Here is a 19,872-nt window from a genome sequence, read left to right as displayed (position 1 = left end):
GATGGAGATTTATTTAGAGGTGTATTGAACTGCATCACTTACGATCTCTTCACCCCTGGACTATCTCACAGTAAAACTGAAGGCAAAAAATATGAACCAATCATATGTCTGATTTTTTTTTATTTGAAGACTACTAAGAGAATGACGCCCAATTTCAAAGTCACACAGTCAACCACAGTGTACGGTTAAACGGCTCTTTTGATGTACATCAAATGACTAAATTACCTGTTCTGTTCTGTTGCCTCCAGTTTTACTATGAGAAAGTCAAAGGGTGTAGAAATCGTAAGTGATCGGTACCCCTAGAGTATCGGGGACGATTCAATTGCAACAGAGAACGCTAACTCTCCAGAAAAATTTGATTCTAGGCTGCTGTTACGGTTCAGGGAGTCAGAAAAATTTGATTCTAGGCTGCTGTTACGGTTCAGGGAGTCTTAATCACCTACCATTGATTGCTTAAGTAGATTTTATAACGTTTTTGTGTAATTTCTGCGATGCCCCGACAAGTCATCCACCTCTGGGTCGGGATTAAGAATCCCGTGTGGGGCAGTTGCCAGATACGGATTACTTGTCAGTGGGATCTTTTTCGGGTACTCCGAATTTACTCCACCGTCAAACTTGTCACGTCCTTAAATGACTCTTGTTGTTACTTACAGGAGTCTGGACTAGAAATAAGGACGGCAACTATATAATCAAGCAAGTGCTTAATTAATAAATATATCAGCTCATATGTGTAATACGTCACAGTTTTACATAGACAAATCACGTGTATTCGTCGCTTTGATATCTGAGATTAATTCAAATTTGATTTCAGGCTTGGTGTTTACGACCGCCAGAGAATTCCGTCTTTGCATATTACAGAGTAAGTTCCCTTGCGGGAAGGTGTCGATTGTTAAGTCATTTTTTCTGAGCGACGTCGTTTCTCCAAAAATATGACGTTATGCTAGCAAACACAAGGCGTCACAATCAAAACCTTCCTCCAATGGCAGATAACTTTGTAATTTACAAATACAGAATAACATTATGATGCAACGAGTTGACATTTCCATTAATAAATTGTAGACTGTTTCGTTTAATGCACAGATTCCCTTTCCTTTGTCATACTTAGATAATGAACTTTACCTTTAATTCAAACAATTAAAAAAAACTCATACCTGACATTAGTGGAAAATATTTAATAAAGCAAAGTAAATCTAAACAATATTTTAACAATGACGTATTAGTATAAACTTAAAGTACCCTGGTTTCACAGTCTGTTTCCAAAATGTTCAACGTTAAATAAAGTTGTCGAACATGAATTATGCTAATAAACAGTTATAGGTGTCGCTGATGGCACTAAACGATATCGAGGCTTTGGATGAAGTCTGTTTGTAATTTCTTGCACGTTTTTGCTCCGGGCCAAACCACTAAGAAGAGGGAGATTTTCCCGCGCTTTCACTTCATCGAAATAGGCAGTGGCGGGCGTCTTCGCACAACGACGCCCATGCGCACTTGAACATGTTTGCACACGTATACGGCTGACGATGTAGTCAAGTTCTTCCGGAGGGAGAGACTTATCCATAATATAATCATAATCAAAAGCGTCTGGAGGATCCGACGGTTTTTTGTTCTCGTGTTCAAAGCACAGATGGCATTCGTTAATATCCTTCGCCATCGTTGCAGTTGTTGGCCGCCGAAGTCGCCTCACTGTTTTTGCTATTTGTTCTTCCACAATTGGCGTTCTAGAAATCCGACCTTGTTTGGAATCCTGTTGGTCGTCCATTTGCTCTGTCGTTGCTATAACATAACTTTCGGTAGGCCTTTGGAGCCGCCGTATAAGTCTTTGCATTTCCCGGTCTGTAAGCCGACGCGTTGCACTTCGCTGACGGTCGCTCGAACTAAGTGCCGAACGGCGACCGCACGAAGAAGGCGTACGGTTCCGCAGCGCACTACTTTCCCGACTTTTGTCGAAGTTGTACAAATGTGTGGGCTCGTCGGCCGACAGTCGACGATTATACGTCGGCCGACTTAACCGTTCTGTGATATCTCGAACTTCCGAAGCCTTCTTTTTCTCGAAACCGTATGCAGGTATTGCTTTTGGCTTGGGGTCCTTCTGCCTATAGTACATGAAACTCATCTTCCTTGGGCGGATTCTGAAAAACACAAAATTACAAATCTATTATCTAGGGGGAAAATGGTAGCTATTATGCTGAAAGGAAACAAGGGTTGACATTACAATCACAGCGACCTGGTACGTGTCTGATGACAATAAAAACCCGTTGGTGCCCATATAGTCAAAGCACAGGTTTCTGATTCTCTAGTTATACATACAAGTACCCAATACAACATACAGTTCGTATCAAAAGCCTTTGGTTTACCTTAAATTGCCCATACAATTGTTCTTTTCATTCTCAATAGCATACATATTTTTTTGTTAATAATGTCTTTGGTTAAGAATGTGTTCTGTCCTGATCCCCGCAGAGCAAGCGAATATTAAAATCACAGAAATGTCAGAATGTGACAAAGAAAAGTAAACTTTGACATACATACGACGTGTTAGGAATTCATATAATGAACATTTTTATTTATGAATGTGAGATGTGCAAGGTATATGAATAGTTTGCGTTTGGCTGACACACGGGAGGAGAATGATCTTATGATCTGATGCCATTTTTTTTTATTTAAGTATACATGTGTATATACAAATGTATATTGATAACTTTTATACTAAATGGAATATACATTTACTTAGCTAAGAAAGTGTGAACTGTTGGATACTAGATGTAAATGAGGCTACATAATAAAATGGAACATTGGTGGCCTTGTTTCGCGAATCTACCGTGTACAAAACTTGGAACTTAGGGTATAGCATCTCACGAAACCGGAGTCATAATGCACCAATACAACTTCGAGAGGTTAGGGTTAGCAGGAAGTTCCGACAACATTATCATCATGACGAAAATGTCATTCATATTGGGTACCTCCATATTATGCATTGCTTTTGTCATATTCAGCATTAGTATTGTCATATTCAGCATAAGTATTGTCATATTCAGCATTAGTGTTGTCATATTCAGCATAAGTATTGTCATATTCAGCATAAGTATTGTCATATTCAGCATAAGTATTGTCATATTCAGCTAAGTATTGTCATATTCAGCATAAGTATTGTCATATTCAGCATAAGTATTGTCATATTCAGCATTAGTATTGTCATATTCAGCATAATATTGTCATATTCAGCATAAGTATTGTCATATTCAGCATAAGATTGCATTATGTCATATTCAGCATTAGCTATTGTCATATATCAGCATAGTATTCATATTCATAACATAAGTATTGTCATATTCAGCATTAGTATTGTCATATTCAGCATAAGTATTGTCATATTCAACATAAGTATTGTCATATTCAGCATTAGTGTTGTCATATTCAGCGTAAGTATTGTCATATTCAGCATAGGTATTGTCATATTCAGCATTAATATTGTCATATTGAACATAAGTATTGTCATATTCAGCATAAGTATTGTCATATTCAGCATAACTATTGTCATATTCAGCATTAGTATTGTCATATTCAGCATAAGTATTGTCATATTCAGCATTAGTATTGTCATATTCAGCATACGTATTGTCATATTCAGCTCATATTCAGCATTAGTATTGTCATATTCAGAATTGCTATCGTTATTTTCAGCATTTCTATCGCCATATTCAGTATTTCTACCATCATATTCAGCATTGCTTCCGTCATATTCAGCATTGCAACCGTCATATTCAGCATTAGTATTATCATATTCAGAAATGTTATCGCCATATTCAGCGTTTCTATCGCCATATTCAGTATTTCTACTATCATATTCAGCATTGCTTCCGTCATACGCATTATTGGTATCATCATATTCAGCATTACTTCCGTCATATTCAGCATTTGTACCATCATATTAAGCATTGCTTATGTCATAACTTACTCTTCACTCGAATCAGAGGCAAATATTAATTCACTCTCCTGCATCCGGTATCGAACACGCCTGCGCGTCCTTTTCATGACGACCACGTGCATTTTCTGAGCTGCGTACCTCTTCATTGTGGATATTAACACTAAACATATTTTGTGTTTTTGAAACTTGTGGGCTTAACTATACAGTTTAAACCTTCGAGATAGTATCTGTTTCTAGTCAATCCATTCAACACTACCTAGGACTGCATGCGGCAAAATAACAAATTCTGTGCGAAAATCGGTCAATCCTCAAAGGACCAATTGCGACACCACGGGACTTTCCGACAATCTTCGGAAATAATTTCTAAAATTTCTGAAGATTGCCGGAGACATTGTGATTGTCGACTAATGCGACATTGTAGGAGATATATGCTGTTTTTATAAGGTAAAACTTTATATTTAAATCGACATTGACTTGTATAACACCATTTATTTACCTTTTGTAATTATCTAACTAAACTAAAGGTCCACTACCTTTCCGACACGGTTTTTGATTTTTAAAATGGGAATGCAGAACGAGATAGAGAATTTTGTAGACTCAAAAAAGTTATTAGCTTATCGCTGATACTTCATGACTGTATAATCACTTTATCAACAATTTAATTAAAATAGATCAAATATTAATTTTCATAACGCGGGTCTTATTATGTTTCGCGACGTCGTCCTAATTACCGCGCGTTAGTTGATTATCACTGCGTCAGACGGAAAAAACCAGCAAAAATGAATTTTATAGATTAAAATGGGAAACTTCCATTGGTTTGTTGTTGACACCTCAACTTAGCCATAGATATAATTTTCTTATGCTGTTGTCGTTTTTAAGGAAACTTAAAGGTAGTGGGCCTTTAATTAGATTAAAGTTTATAATTCTGAGCAGTACACGTTCCAGCAGAGTGAAGTTGGCGACATTTTTATTGACTCCCACACCGTTTATATAACCCCTTTGCACCCAATTTACCCTTGATATCTATCGAAGCCGTCCTTTCAATATCCATTATACATGAACATTACCACGTTGCACGTTTCGCAAAAAATAAAAAAAATTACGGATTCTGTCATTATATATAAGTGTTAGATTTTCAGAGAAATGATAACTTTTTTTAAAAACATTTGAAGAAATGATCGCCTGATATGTATTTCATTTGTTTATTTATAGACATCAAAGACAGACTGTTATCTCATCTATTTCGCACGTGGTTTTGTTTTGTTTATAAATACTGACCATTCAAATCTCTCGAAGCGAAGCGAATTGCAGTCCAGTGAAGCGTCTCTAACGAACTTTAATAGATCGTACCTTTAAAATAGCGTCACACCTTTTTATCAACGGGATTTGTTGACCTAACGTATTTTAAATTCGTCGATCAGTTGACAGCCTTTTACAATATTTCATATTTGTGTTGCAGTGATAAGAGGATCAAAGGGTTTTAAGTAGGTCTGTAAACAAATAGCGTGGCCTTATTTTTCAATGGTTTTCAAAAGACACATGCTGAGCCCTTAATCGCATTATCTCGGGTGATTCCACGCTAAGACGGAACCAATCGTTAAAGATCGTCTGACTACGTGAAAACAACAGCTATATGTGATTTATCTCTATTGGAAGAACCTAAGGCGACGTAAAGTAAAGTCAATATCCGAGTTATGTGGTATGACGGTCCATACCAGTATACAAATAGCGCTTTCTGTGTTTCTCGAGGCGGTGCACAACGGACTGGTCTGAGCTGCTGTATCACACATGGTACTATACAACCCTAGATCACAGGGATCTGAGAATTACATACCGTTTATATAATCATAGACCCACCAGTGTGCCCAGAGACCATTTTGTCATATACAGTATTATGTATAGTATGAGTTTTACCGATTTTTGATCTCGATCTCTAAAACATCTAAAATGATCTGTGGGCACTCTGGTGTGTCAGTAATTACATAAACTGTAACTAATTATCAGATCCATTTGCCCTAGATATATATGGTATCACAAGACTCTCGTATTGGCAATAAGGTACATAGTCATCATTTACGTGAAGGAATTTGTCCAAAATGAACAGTAGTAAAATTAGACTCATATCAAAATCGCCAAAACATAGAGTAATCGGAATATAACCTATACATCGCTTCATAAAATAAAAACTTTTTTTTTTCGACTGACTTTGCTCACGACGTTCACGAATCCTGACGTCATGTTATGACGTCACAATGAAATTCTAGCCAATGAAAGGCGCCTCCCCGTTATCTTAAACTAATGACATATGAAAAAAGACTATTTCACGAGTTAATGTTGTACTTTTTCTATGACCTAGTTAAAATTTCAAGATTGTTCATATCTATTTGATGTATGTCAATTTCTTGCTAAATATGCATTAATTATGTTGGCATTCTTTGTGAGAAATCAACTACTAAAGTATAGAAAGCAGTGATTTTTTGTTAGATAACATTCAACTTATTTTTTTTTAAATTTTGTGCTCAACAGATAAAAAAATCGATAAACCTTACCTAAATCTTGAATGACACTTCTCTGGGTCCATTCACAACACTGATACTTTGTCCAGCCAAACCGATATCTGACAGACCAAAAATCCCTTCACTCTGTCCCACAGATAAAATACGTACCCACCCTACTGTACAATATTATCTGACAGAAACAGCACATACAAAACTTGACTTACCTTCCAATTATTTTTTACTTGAATCCTAATTTTCAATTTCCGTTCCCCCAGACAACAAATGAATGCCACTTTCTCTTAGCCTGACCTCGTGTAGCTAACGATTAATCGACGCCATACAATTACACAGTGAAAGTATGTAGATATTCGCCAATCCATGTAAATTAATCGGAAATTTGCCATCGCTTACATTATGTACATGTCCAGGTAAAGATCACAGGCTTTTGACTCTATAAATATTTCTATCTATATACAAATGTATATATGTATGTGTGTAATACTCTGATACATATTGTGTGAATAGTCAAACCCCTGTGCGTAGATAAGGTAATTAGTTACCTTTTGAAATAGAATGTCGTCGTGTTATTTCTATCAGCACGAGATGTTTGTGATCTGCACAATGTGACGGTGAAATATATCCGGAAATTTGTTCCGATCAATTTCGCACACTCACCCAATGTATTAAACGCTATCACGCTTAAGTATCTCCCCGCTACGCGGCATAACATACCAACAGTCATAAAATCAATCGTGGTTATATATATAATTTATTGATCATCTCGCGCGGGTTACGTGTAACCTATAGGTCGTAATCGACTGGGAAGTAAATGTGTTTTATTACATTGCCATGTCTCTGGGGTTAGGTATTGATTTCGTGTTATTTACTTTTGTTTGAAATTTTATTTGCTTTTACTTTTATTCTGTGCGATACACAAAATTAATTATTTGTGAGGGTTTACTGGTTGCTATGTACGCATTTGAAAAGCGCCGTCACCTATTAAACCATTTTGATAGTGATCAATTTTAAAAAGCAATATAAATTTTTAAACGCGTACCTAAATATTTATTTCATTAATAATGCTCCACCGCCGACAGAGCATAAATGATATTCATCATTTGAACAATATTTGGTGTTTAATCGTGTATATATATGTCTATATAATTAGCACAAAAAATAATATAACAGAATTTATTTTGCCTTTGGTGCATGCGCAATCCCTACTTATTCCATATAGGATATAGTGCTACAGATTTTTTTCGGGATGCAATTAATTATTTTTCATATTTTTTAACTTGAAGTAAAATAAGAAGCTTGAACTTTTTAATGCTGGTAATGGTGTAAAGTAAGTAACTTTTGTAACTGAAGAAAAATACTAAATCGTCTGCTCCTGTTTTTGACAGTGAAAAAATACCATTTGTCAGCGGTGGAGCATCTTTAATTTTTTTTTCTTTTCTATATCAAAACTTGTGGCGTTTTGCTATTTTTTTTTTATATAAATGCACCAGGCAATGCACTTGGACCGGGACATAGTTTCATCAACAGTATAACTTTATGAATACATTAACTTATAATTCCCCAAACATTGCATAAGTGAAGGAATGTTCCTTAACGATGTGTGACACCCCGTCGTTTTGATAAATAAAATTATATTTTTATAAACACTTTGATCACCCTGCTAAGTCTCTTAAAAAAGACATCATTCTCAGCTACCATGCAGAGTTACTTCCCTTTATTCACATACCAGAGTTACTTCCCTTCATTTACCAGAGTTACTTCTCTTTGTTTCATTCCGGACGGAGAGTATCGAAGGGAAGTAACTCTGGTAGATCTCAGAATGGAAACCATTGACTCTTGAAAGATAATGATGTTTTTTTGTAACGATACTGAAAACTGTCGTCTCTTGATGGCAAAGATACTTCATAAAAACTACCGGGTTTAAAAATCAAATTGAACACAATTTTGCACGAACTTCATGAACTTTAGACATTTAAAAGTTCTGTAATGGATACGTCTCTAAAGAAATAAAGTTTTTTTTAACATGATAAATACGAATAATTTAAATGAATTTCAAACCTTTAAATTTGAAGTGATTGAGATGTAATTCAATATGGTTCATTTAAAGTCCCTACGGATGTTAGATATAAATGTTTCAAGTGTTTTAAAAATGTTGAACTTTCGTCATTTTATATCATTTAAACTGTACAAGTTGACAAGCCTAGAAGTTATTCATAGACAGGCTAAAGAATTGACGTTTTTATAAAAGCAGTTAGTCACTATATATACATGTATATATATTGCTACAGTATATTGATTAATCGCCACAAAAGCCCCGTCAAAAGTTCACCTCATATATAATGTATACAAATATGGCGTCGGTTTTTCATTCCAGACATAATCTAAATATGACATTCAAAGCTCAATCGGTGGAGGCAAAATTCAATTAAATGTAAATAAATAATATAAAAAGAATCGTTATAGAAGTAAGTGTTACAATGAACTGACACTGTTGCTTTTCTTGTAAGGGACACTTTGTCCTTCGGTAAGTTAAAATTTATACAAAATTAAAAGGCCAAATAATTTAATTAAAATTTTAATTGCGGTGCAATGGCGTGTTAGAAAGCGAGCAAAAATTCATATATATATATCGATTTTCATATTACAAATCGATACATTATGGCTATCTATCAGTTTCAAGGTCTTATGAGTGGATTGAAAAACTAACAAGTTTCTGAAATAGTTAACATTGCTTTAAAGATAAGTAATTATGTGGTATTACTCATGTCTATTGTGTGTGATTTTTTTACTAAACATCCCCATCCCTTCGTCCATATTTAATATCGATACATGTATAGAAGTAGACAATGTAGAATGAATGAAATATGAATTAATGAATAAACGAATGAATAAATGAATGAATGAATGAATAAATAAATAAATAAATAAATACATAAATAAATAAATGAATAAATGAATGCATAAATGAATGAATGCATGGATGAATAAATCAATGAATGAATTAATATGACGCACTGTTATAAAAGTAGATGAAGAAAAATAAATACCAGTGGGCGTGTTAACTAGGCAAATATGAGAAGGTCAAATTTTGATGAAATTGTAGCTTATTTTTAGACCCTCCTGTGTTTTAACATAACAATGCTTTACGAATATGAGATATTACACATTATCAATTAAGAATTTGTGAACAGAAATTATTGAACATTGAAGTTGTTCATTAACTAAGTACACCCTTCTATTTTATTATTATTATTATTCTGGACAAGGTAGAAAGTCCAAAGGTTATGGGATTATAAGTTAAAATGACTTCCCCAATACGAACAACGATTATCCTACATGTATGTGGGACGCAGTTCGTCCTTTGTGCCAATACAATGTTTCTAATAAACGAAACTATTGGTCCGGAATCGCTTTATATACAGTAGTTTGTCGTATTGAGTTTGTAAGATTAAAAGTCACGAGATACCTCTACTGTCTCTTGTATAATTTGAATAAAATAATTACACCAGAACGACGATAACAAGGCCACAAGAGAGAGATTCTTAGTGTGGGGCCGAACCTACTTTGGGATAATAAGCCAATTTTTCACTCGCTAACTCTAGAAGTGCTCTTTTATTGTCTGTCATTTTCCCATGGAATGCACGTGGTCCTAATTTGTTTTCAATTTTTGAAAACACAGTGAACAGATAATGACTTTTCGAAATTTTGAAATGATGAAATATTGATCTGACAAAAATGAAAATCTGCATTACAGTACATATTCTTTATTTAAACGGGCGGGAAGTATGTTTAAATATCATGCACTCATGACCACATGGATCTGAGAATTAGTTACAGTTTATATAATTATTGACCCACTATAGTGTCAGAAGACCTTCGTGACATAATGAGGATGTCCATAAGACTATTGTTCAAACTTGTGCCAATATATGAATATACAATAATACTATACTTATCATCGCCTTTTGAACAATTTAATTAAAATTAATTAAATTATAATTTTCATACTGCGGGTCGTCTTAATTTTGCCGCCTTCGTCCCAATCACTGCGTGTTATTTTACTATTACTGAATGCGCCAGACGGCAACACAGCAAAATTAATCTTCACTATTGCATTTATTGTTGTAACCTCATCTTAGGCCGTGCATATACATTTCCTTCTGTTGTTGTTGTTTTTCAGAAACTTAAAGATGCTCCACCGCTGACAAACAGTATTTTTTCACTATCAAAAACAACAACGGAGGATTTAGTATTTTACTCCAGTTACAAAAGTTGCTTACTTTACACCCTTACCACCATTGAAAAGTCTGAACTTCTAATTTTACTTTAAGTTAAAACTATGAAAAATAATAAATTGCATCCCGAAAATATTCGGTGCCACTATATCTTATATAGAATGAAATACTGATTGCTCACGCACAAAAAGCAAAATAAATTATTTTATATTATTTTTTGTGTTAATTAGACTTAAACATACACGATTAAACGCCAATTATTGTTCAAATGATGAACATCAATTATGCCCTGTCGGCAGTGGAGCATCTTTAAATTTTTGTTTCGATAAGTTAGAGGGCCTTTTAGCGTTTTAACCATATGGTAGCCCGAGATACTCTGGCCCTGACACCAGACTTAGACATTATGACAGATAGATATCTGGTGTAGCCCGAGATACTCTGGCCCTGACACCAGACTTAGACATTATGACAGATAGATATCTGGTGTAGCCCGAGATACTCTGGCCCTGACACCAGACTTAGACATTATGACAGATAGAGGCCTGGTGTAGCCCGAGATACTCTGGCCCTGACACCAGACTTAGACATTATGACAGATAGATATCTGTCACAATGTCTAAGTCTGGTGTCAGGGCCAGAGTCTCTCGGGCTAAACATATGGATGTTAAACTTCTCACAGAAACTCACTCCTTAAAAGAGAAAAATAATTCGTTCTGTCGTTCTCCGCGTATATCTGATGACTTCCTTGAATAAAGATATGCCAGAATGAGAAAAAAAATTACATATATATCACCAATAACAATATTCATTTCATTTCCACTACATATGTAATTGAAATTAATGATTGATCAGTTTTATGATTATAGTTTAAAACATATGGCGTCTATGAGTAGTCAGCCGATAATCCACTTAATCTTACTGATTAACAGTGGAAAGATTAGCCTAATAATTAACGAATTGATCTCTTAATTATAATTAATCTCCTTAAATCCAAATAGCAAGTAGTTTTGTGCGGCTTATTTTAAGCTAACGTGTATTAGTTTGCTAAATTTTAAATTGCTGGTCAGCGTAAATATTTTTACAGATTACTTTATCCGAAAACAAAGTTCACATTGTGACGTCATAACAATTTAATGGTACACATGTTATCCGGAACACGCCTCGTTTGTTAGTTTTGTTTGAATATACATTCCTCATTATTCCTGAAATGGTTTTGAGTGTCCAATTATTTAACTTAAAAATATAATGGTTGCTGGCCCGGATTTAAACGCGTGAATGAAATATACATGTAATATAGGATAGAAGAAACTGGAGTCCCCATGGAAAAACCTGTGGGATACGGGCAGAGACACCATAATTCTTTTGATATTAATTAGATGTTTTCCTTAATTTCCGTTATGCTTTCATATGGGGAATTTAAAGTAAGAAATTTCCTTAAAGTTAAGGAATGTTTTCATATGACATAAATTAAATGATCCATCAAATATGAAAACTAAACCACAGAGCTACTACATTATTGTTGTAAAATGTCTGTAAATTATATATATATATATATATTTAAAAAACATTCACACACACACACAGTGGAAAAAGACGAAATTTGTGAAGGGAAGGAGAGAAGGGCGAGGGGAGGGGGTACATTTTCAAACTTGCATCAACCCACATGAGAAGAAATTCCGTAATTCAAGCACCGATCTATAATTATTTTGCGGTAAATTTTGTGGCTGAGGAAGGTCACACGTGTTTGTTAATGGAATTAGATTAATTAATTCGATAAATGTAAGGATTAGATTAATTAAATCGGTAAATGTATTGACTTCAGATAACCTTACCTCGTCCTATCTTGGAACATAGCGCCACTGAAATAAGACACAGGTTCGTTAATCTAAGAACATACTTTAATGACCCATTGGAACTATTTTACTGCCATTAATGACCTATTAGAATCGCTTCCAACTTTTTTCAAGTACATCACCGATTTTGCAAACAGGACAATATCTGACGGTTTTTAATTCAAATACTTTGTGCGAAAGTTAACATAGTAATAACTGATAAGAACTATTTTACTGCCAGTAATTCAAACCAAAGAACTATTTTACTGCCAGTAATTCAAACCAAAGTACTATTTTACTGCCAGTAATTCAAACCAAAAAACTATTTTACTGCCAGTAATTCAAACCAAAGAACTACTTTACTGCTAGTAATTCAAACCAAAAAACTATTTTACTGCCAGTAATTCAAACCAAAGAACTATTTTACTGCCAGTAATTCAAACCAAAGAACTATTTTACTGCCAGTAATTCAAACCAAAGAACTATTTTACTGCCAGTAATTCAAACCAAAGAACTATTTTACTGCCAGTAATTCAAACCAAAAACTGTTTTACTGCCAGTAATTCAAACCAAAGAACTATTTTACTGCCAGTAATTCAAACCAAAGAACTATTTTACTGCCAGTAATTCAAACCAAAGAACTGTTTTACTGCCAGTAATTCAAACCAAAGAACTATTTTACTGCCAGTAATTCAAACCAAGGAACTATTTTACTGCCAGTAATTCAACCCATAGAACTATTTTACTGCCAGTAATTCAACCCATGGAACTATTTTACTGCCAGTAATTCAACCCATAGAACTATTTTACTGCCAGTAATTCAACCCATAGAACTATTTTACTGGCAGTAATTCAACTCATAGAACTATTTTACTGGCAGTAATAACCCATTAGAACTATTTTACTGGCAGTAATAACCCATAGAACTATTTTACTGGCAGTAATAACCCATAGAACTATTTTACTGGCAGTAATTCAACCCATAGAACTATTTTACTGGCAGTAATTCAACTCATAGAACTATTTTACTGGCAGTAATAACCCATTAGAACTATTTTACTGGCAGTAATAACCCATAGAACTATTTTACTGGCAGTAATAACCCATAGAACTATTTTACTGGCAGTAATAACCCATTAGAACTATTTTGCTGCCAGTAATTCAACTCATTGAACTATTTTACTGCCATTGATAACCCTTTAAAACTATTTTACTGCAAGTACCCATAACCGGAATAGATTGAAAAATATGACTTTTCACAATAAAATTCGTGTCTATTGTGATACCACTGATATTGGTGATAAATTTAATTATTTATTAAAATGCTCGTTTTTTGGCTTTGGGAAGAAAATTATATATATTAGAAAGTACTTTTACATGATAAAACAATCTAATTAATTCTACATATATTACAAAAATACTGAAATTTATGCATCAATGATTATAACGTCCGATTCCATGTCCAAACGCTACACTTTAGTTGAATGAGTTGAAAATTAACATTAGGTATGAATTCGTCATATGATAAGGATAATAAAATTTAACCAAGATCCATTATACATACAAAAAATATATATGACTACTCGGGTATAGAAAACAAGCTGTGTGTAGTCGTTAGATTTGTTTGTATTTGTGAACAAGAAACTACAAGTCTATATCAATACGTGACCGTTGTTTAAACATTTGAAGATCAATTACTTTTGTGGACGTCTCGAGAAGGCACAATATTGTACTTTGGTCCTATTCTCGATAGTCAATTAATATCGACGATTGGGAGTACTAGAGAAGATCCGGCAGGGAAACTTACACATACATAATATAAATACATGTATAAAGTGCTTGGATGGCCTTATGGATTTTCGTTTGAACCTGTCTAAGAGAATTCTCAATTTCGTGTCTAAATGTCACACACGATCTTACTCAATACTTCTCAAATGTCCACTAAATTTTGTTGGAAGTCTTCAGGGTAAAAACTATTTCATGTACATGTATAGCATTATCATTACTATTGAACTCATGAAATTCTCAAATGGCCGGACCATTTTGCGTTGGAAGCAAAAATTCTATTTGATGTACATGGTAGTAAAGAGTATCATCTCCATGGACAAAATCTATTTGATTTACATGTATATCATTACTTATAAACTCGTGACATTCTCAAATGGTCTTACCATTTTCCGTAAGAAAGTCTTCGAGCAAATTATCATTGATGTTCATGTTATTCCGTCTTTGCATATTACAGAGTTAGCTCCCTTGCGGATAGGTGTATGTATCGATTGTTACGTCATTATTTTGTGAACGCAAGTTACGTCGTTTTCTCCGAAAAGTATGGCGTTACGTGCGTAAGCAGTTTTCAAATACTTAATTAGTTGTATTATGGGGTGTTTACTAAAATCTCTATTCCGTGGAGGTGCTATCGTATAGCCTGTCGAACTCATAAGAGATACTCATTGTGTGTTTTTCATAACCTAGCTTACTTCTTTATTATATACTCATACGTTCATATTAAAAACTGTTTTATACAATAAGCCGAATTCCGCCGAATTGCAATCGATGTTATATCTAAAACATTGAATCACTATATGACAAAGATGAAATATAATGAATAAATAAATAAAAATGAATAATGAATAAAAATCAATAAATAGATAAAATAAAATAAAATGAACTGAACAGATCTAACTCCAAGTGATAGAATCAATAGGAAATCGGTTGTACAAAACCCATCCACGATATTCCAGGGGTTACTTACAATGTCCATATATCCACGACAGTTGCGACAGTGATAGTAACCCTTGGAATATAGAGGGTGCACAAAACCATATTCTCTATGTATAACACTAACGAAAATGAGTGTTATATTTGTCTTAACTGGACGAATATTTAGACATGGTATTTTTTTTCTTCAGTAATCCATTGAGGCTAGATGAATGAAACTGTGAAAATCATTCAAATGAACACAAAACCCCGAACATGTATAACGTCTTTTAAACATTGATTATATTACAACACATAATTAATGCATTATGCATATTTAGACGACAACATGTCTGAAGTAGTCATTTTACAACTGCATATGTACTAATAACACCGCAATAACGTGAAATACAATTGTACAAGTTGACCTCATAGTTTGATCGTATGTAGACGCGTGATTTATTTTGAACTTCTACATGTTCAATATGAAATATTAAAACCTATACATTGTAATTATTGTATTTATTCTCAAAATGTCTGTAACTTTGGCGAATATGAAAATTATGACACATATAACTTAAGAATCCTATGAGTACAATCATCTCGATTTTGTGGTTAAGTTATTTTAAAATATCTCCTGTACTTTACCTGTGTTGATGGAGTCATGTTACACTATTCGACTATAATTCTACCGATTTTTTAAATGTAATGTTACGACAGAAGAAACAAATACATGTACGTGCTGTGAAAAGCAGGTAAAATCCGTACAGGTATATGTTACAGAGAAATTTTACCTGTGAAGTTACTAGTAGTTAATCTTTACGCTTGACGCTCACACACAAACCATACAGCATGCATGGGTCTGAAGAAAATTGGGAATGGCACGGGGTGAAATTCAGTACAATGTACATATTTACTTAAAAGAAATCTAAAGTTTATTTGGTTTCCTCAGATATATAGGAAAATGTATAACATAAGGCATAAAATAACAATTGTAAAACATTTAACAACAAAAAGGAAGTCTTATATTTTTTAGATGCAAATATGGTAGCTTCAATTCCGCGTTCAAATATCTGTGGTTTGATGTTGGTGGTAAACGGATGTATTCTTTATGTTGTTGACTAGCACACATACTTTTATTTGTATAAAATATGTATGTTGTTGACTAGAAAAATACTTTTATTTGTATAAAATATTGACGTGTAAACACATCCTCGATACTCCAGGAGATAAGTAACTATCACAGTCGCCACGTGGGTATAACAACAGTGATAGTAAACTCTAGTGTATCGCGGATGATGTAAACTGAGCATATTTTTTTTTAATTAATTTGTCTGAACGTAAAAATGAAATCTGACGTTGCAACGTAAACCAATTATTCCGGTATAACATGCTATTGCTGCTGTTTATTCTTTTGGTGGCTTGAACCAACTGTTTTTTTTTCAATTGAAAAAGAGATACAAAAAAAGAAGATTAAAATCAGGACAGCTGGGAATTGAAACAACTAATCTTTTCAAACGAAAGAAGAACATACATGTACTACAAGTATGAGAATAAAATCAGGACAGCTAGGGAAAATATGTATACATTTTGTACTATTTTGATTTCATGTATCTTTACTTACTCGTACAAGTATTGTGCGATAAGTTGTCATTAAATAAATGCTTAGTTCTGCGAATAATTGGTCAATGCATCATACGATTCTGTAATGATTTAGTAAGTGACCGATTCATTCGTGAAATGAAGTAATTATTTTCGTTAGCCTAGGGTACATGCATCATTTCAATATTCACTGAGTTGCGAGATTGGAACTCTCTTATATTACATCTCAAAGAGTTGTAGATCCTGGAATGTACGTATACATCCTTGATACTCCAGGGGTTACTATCACTATAGTTATATCCACCCCTGGAATATTCCAAAGCAAAATTGAAGGTTCTTGTGCGATATCAGATATGGCAGGTATAGATGGTTCCTTTGGTAACATTAGAAAAAATTGAATAAAGAGGGAAAGAAATATAGCATACACGTGCCCGTACGTACATATGCACTAGTTATACATTTGATACATCCTCGATACTCCAGGGGTTACCAGCACTGTCGTTATATCCTCGACAGTGAAAGCAACTCCTGGAGTACCGAGGATGACGTTTGAGGCTGTGCGAAGTTGGACGGTACATGTATATATATATGTCTGTGTACCGTTGTCTGTCCAACTTTATCTATATAACTCGTGTGTAAATAAGAATAGATTCAAACTTTATCAGATCACAATCACTACTCACCTGTATCTAGGGGTAATCTCCTCAGCGCTTAGGATTTCATTTTAAGATCGTCAGGTACACATCACTGTCTAACAAAATCACGAAACAAAATAGACAACGCTGAAATATCCCAGAAGATATTCGGCTACCGAAAACCTTGTGTAATTATATCATCAACTGCTCTTAACACCGTAAAAAGCTTTACACGTATATATATATATTATAAAATCTCAGTCGAGCGTGGAAAATCACAGTGTGTTTTCAGTTTAGATCTTTCTCTATAGTTCAGAGTCGTATACACACAAATAAGTAAGTATATATATAGCGAAACTAGCAGATATACACACACACCTGTACCCGGATTTCCCGACCCGTCTCGCTTTCAACAACTACACATCGTTGCCATTGACGATTACGACGCTTTGAGTGCCCGAAGGAAGGATTAGGGGCTGTTTGACTGTCATATATATGTATATAAATGCCTGTATATTAACAAATGAAGGTACTGATTTAAACGTCTCTTCTCGGGACGATTGAAAAGGAACATTTGAAAGACTTTTAATTACACACCTGGTGAGGTGTGTTCTCAAACACGACAGCTTGACATATTGGCCAGGCAATGTACTTTACTTAGTTAAATCCGGAATTGTAATTTTTTAAGAGATAATTTATAATACTCTAGATATTTTCTTTTGCCACTGCCTCATTATTTGTGTTTTTTTACCCTCAATTTAACGGAATCTTCGTAAACTAACTCAGGTATAAATCTGGCTAAGTTAACTGTTCTAGTTGTCGAAAGTTTAAATTATACCTTCTCTCTGTGAACATCCAACGAATTTATTGGACCTTTAATTTACCTGAGAACACAGCCAGACAACAATACATGCCAATTTAATGTCTTTTGCCCTGACAAGTAAATATCTAGCCAAATGTAAAATAAAGTCTTTATGTTGAATATATTATTTGAGCATAAATTGTAAATTACAAAATGTATGTTGCACAGGAAGTTACAGGTACTACATACCAGATGCCATGATTAAGGAAGTAATATCAATGGTTGTTTTCCATACAAAGCTGGATCCGTTATAGACAAATTTCGGTATGATTATAATAACTTACCATTTTCGTCGCTTTAATATATTTGTAATATCACAGGCTTTTGGCTCTATGCCAAGGTCTATAACTCCGTCTGCCATAAATTTTCAGAAAAAAAAGTATGATTATTTTCCTACTGTCATCTGATCCGAAGAGTAGTCATCGTGTGTCGTCTGTCGGTGTTCGTAAGTTCATCGTTCAAACGACCAATGACCGTCAAGTCCATGGTAATGAATTGCATCCATGAAAGTCTGCTAGCACTAAGTTTTAAGATAGTTCAAATGAATGACCTTCATACAGCGTCACAGGGACTCGTAACGTACATTGTGAGGAAGTATATTGTGTATACATGTGTATATGCACAGCAGACTTTCTCACAATCTACATTACTAGTCCCTGTGGGTCAAGTAGGCTAAACAATCTTCTTGTGAAAAACAACTGTATTTAATGGCTGTTTTATTCGCGATGAGAACATTTCGCGATGCCCTTTTGTATACTTTTTCGTGGGGAAAATATTCGAGCATTTGCCGATTTCTAAGATTAATATGATACACAGATTATCTTACTTGTCAATCTTTCCATTTTATTCGCACATAAATAATTTCGCGAAAGTAAACTTGACCGCGACGAGATCTTATCCCCGCGAATAAGAAGGCAGTAACTATACCGCGACGAGATCTTATCCCCGTGAATAAGAAGGCAACTTTACCGCGACGAGATCTTATCCCCGTGAATAAGAAGGCAACTATACCGCGACGAAATCTTATCCCCGTGAATAAGAAGGCAACTTTACCGCGACGAGATCTTATCCCCGCGAATAAGAAGGCAGCAACTATACCACGACGAGATCTTATCCCCGCGGACGAGATCTTATCCCCGCGAATAAGAAGGCAGTAACTATACCACGACGAGATCTTATCCCCGCGAATAAGAAGGCAGTAACTATACCGCGACGAGATCTTATCCCCGCGGACGAGATCTTATCCCCGCGAATAAGAAGGCAGCAACTTAAGTATACCGCCACGAGATTTTATCCCCGCGAATAAGTAGACCTTTAGAACCGATATTGGGTAGGTATATCGCATGTTATGATGAAGGTTTACCAAATTTATTCAAATGAATGACATTGATTTTCATTGATTGTCATATGGGTTAATTTGGCAAATATCTTTAATTTACTTCCTGTGAATGAATTGTTGGGTGTAGTGACCTTGGCCCGACACCATAAAACTTTCTCAGACATTTTTTACTCAAGCCTATGTACAATCATATACTTGATTTAAAAAAAATCTGTCTTAGAATAGTTTTATG

The 19,872-nt window shown here is 34.5% G+C and overlaps 1 protein-coding gene across 7 annotated transcripts; it reads right to left on the bottom strand.

Annotated features, from left to right (window-relative positions):
- Positions 1-1,152: 1,152 nt before the first annotated feature.
- On the bottom strand, positions 1,153-18,806 carry LOC138310484 (uncharacterized). 7 transcript variants are annotated; one of them, XM_069251713.1, is made up of 3 exons: positions 17,488-17,785; positions 12,506-12,532; positions 1,153-2,129 (listed from the first exon to the last, which is right to left on the bottom strand). In XM_069251713.1, the coding sequence occupies exons 2-3, from the start codon at positions 12,523-12,525 to the stop codon at positions 1,301-1,303; spliced, it is 849 nt and encodes a 282-aa protein (XP_069107814.1). In that variant the 5' UTR covers positions 12,526-12,532; positions 17,488-17,785; the 3' UTR covers positions 1,153-1,300. The 7 variants fall into 7 exon arrangements, with proteins under 7 accessions (XP_069107814.1, XP_069107816.1, XP_069107819.1 ...); XM_069251715.1 differs by lacking the exon at positions 17,488-17,785 and adding an exon at positions 16,996-17,085; XM_069251718.1 differs by lacking the exons at positions 12,506-12,532; positions 17,488-17,785 and adding an exon at positions 18,586-18,806.
- Between the last annotated feature and the right edge of the window lie 1,066 nt (positions 18,807-19,872).

This window comes from Argopecten irradians, chromosome 16 (genome assembly GCF_041381155.1).
Source record: "Argopecten irradians isolate NY chromosome 16, Ai_NY, whole genome shotgun sequence".
Lineage (NCBI taxonomy): Eukaryota > Metazoa > Mollusca > Bivalvia > Pectinida > Pectinidae > Argopecten > Argopecten irradians.
This window is presented reverse-complemented; position numbering and strand designations above follow the sequence as displayed.

What these genes read in the sequence shown, in the direction of transcription:
- LOC138310484 (XM_069251712.1), bottom strand. Translation starts at nt 4,068, where the DNA reads ATGAAGAGGTACGCAGCTCAGAAAATGCACGTGGTCGTCATGAAAAGG. An exon ending in GCCTCTGATTCGAGTGAAGA is followed by an intron (nt 2,130 to 3,952) that starts GTAAGTTATGAC and finishes TGTGTTTTTCAG; the next exon opens with AATCCGCCCAAGGAAGATGA.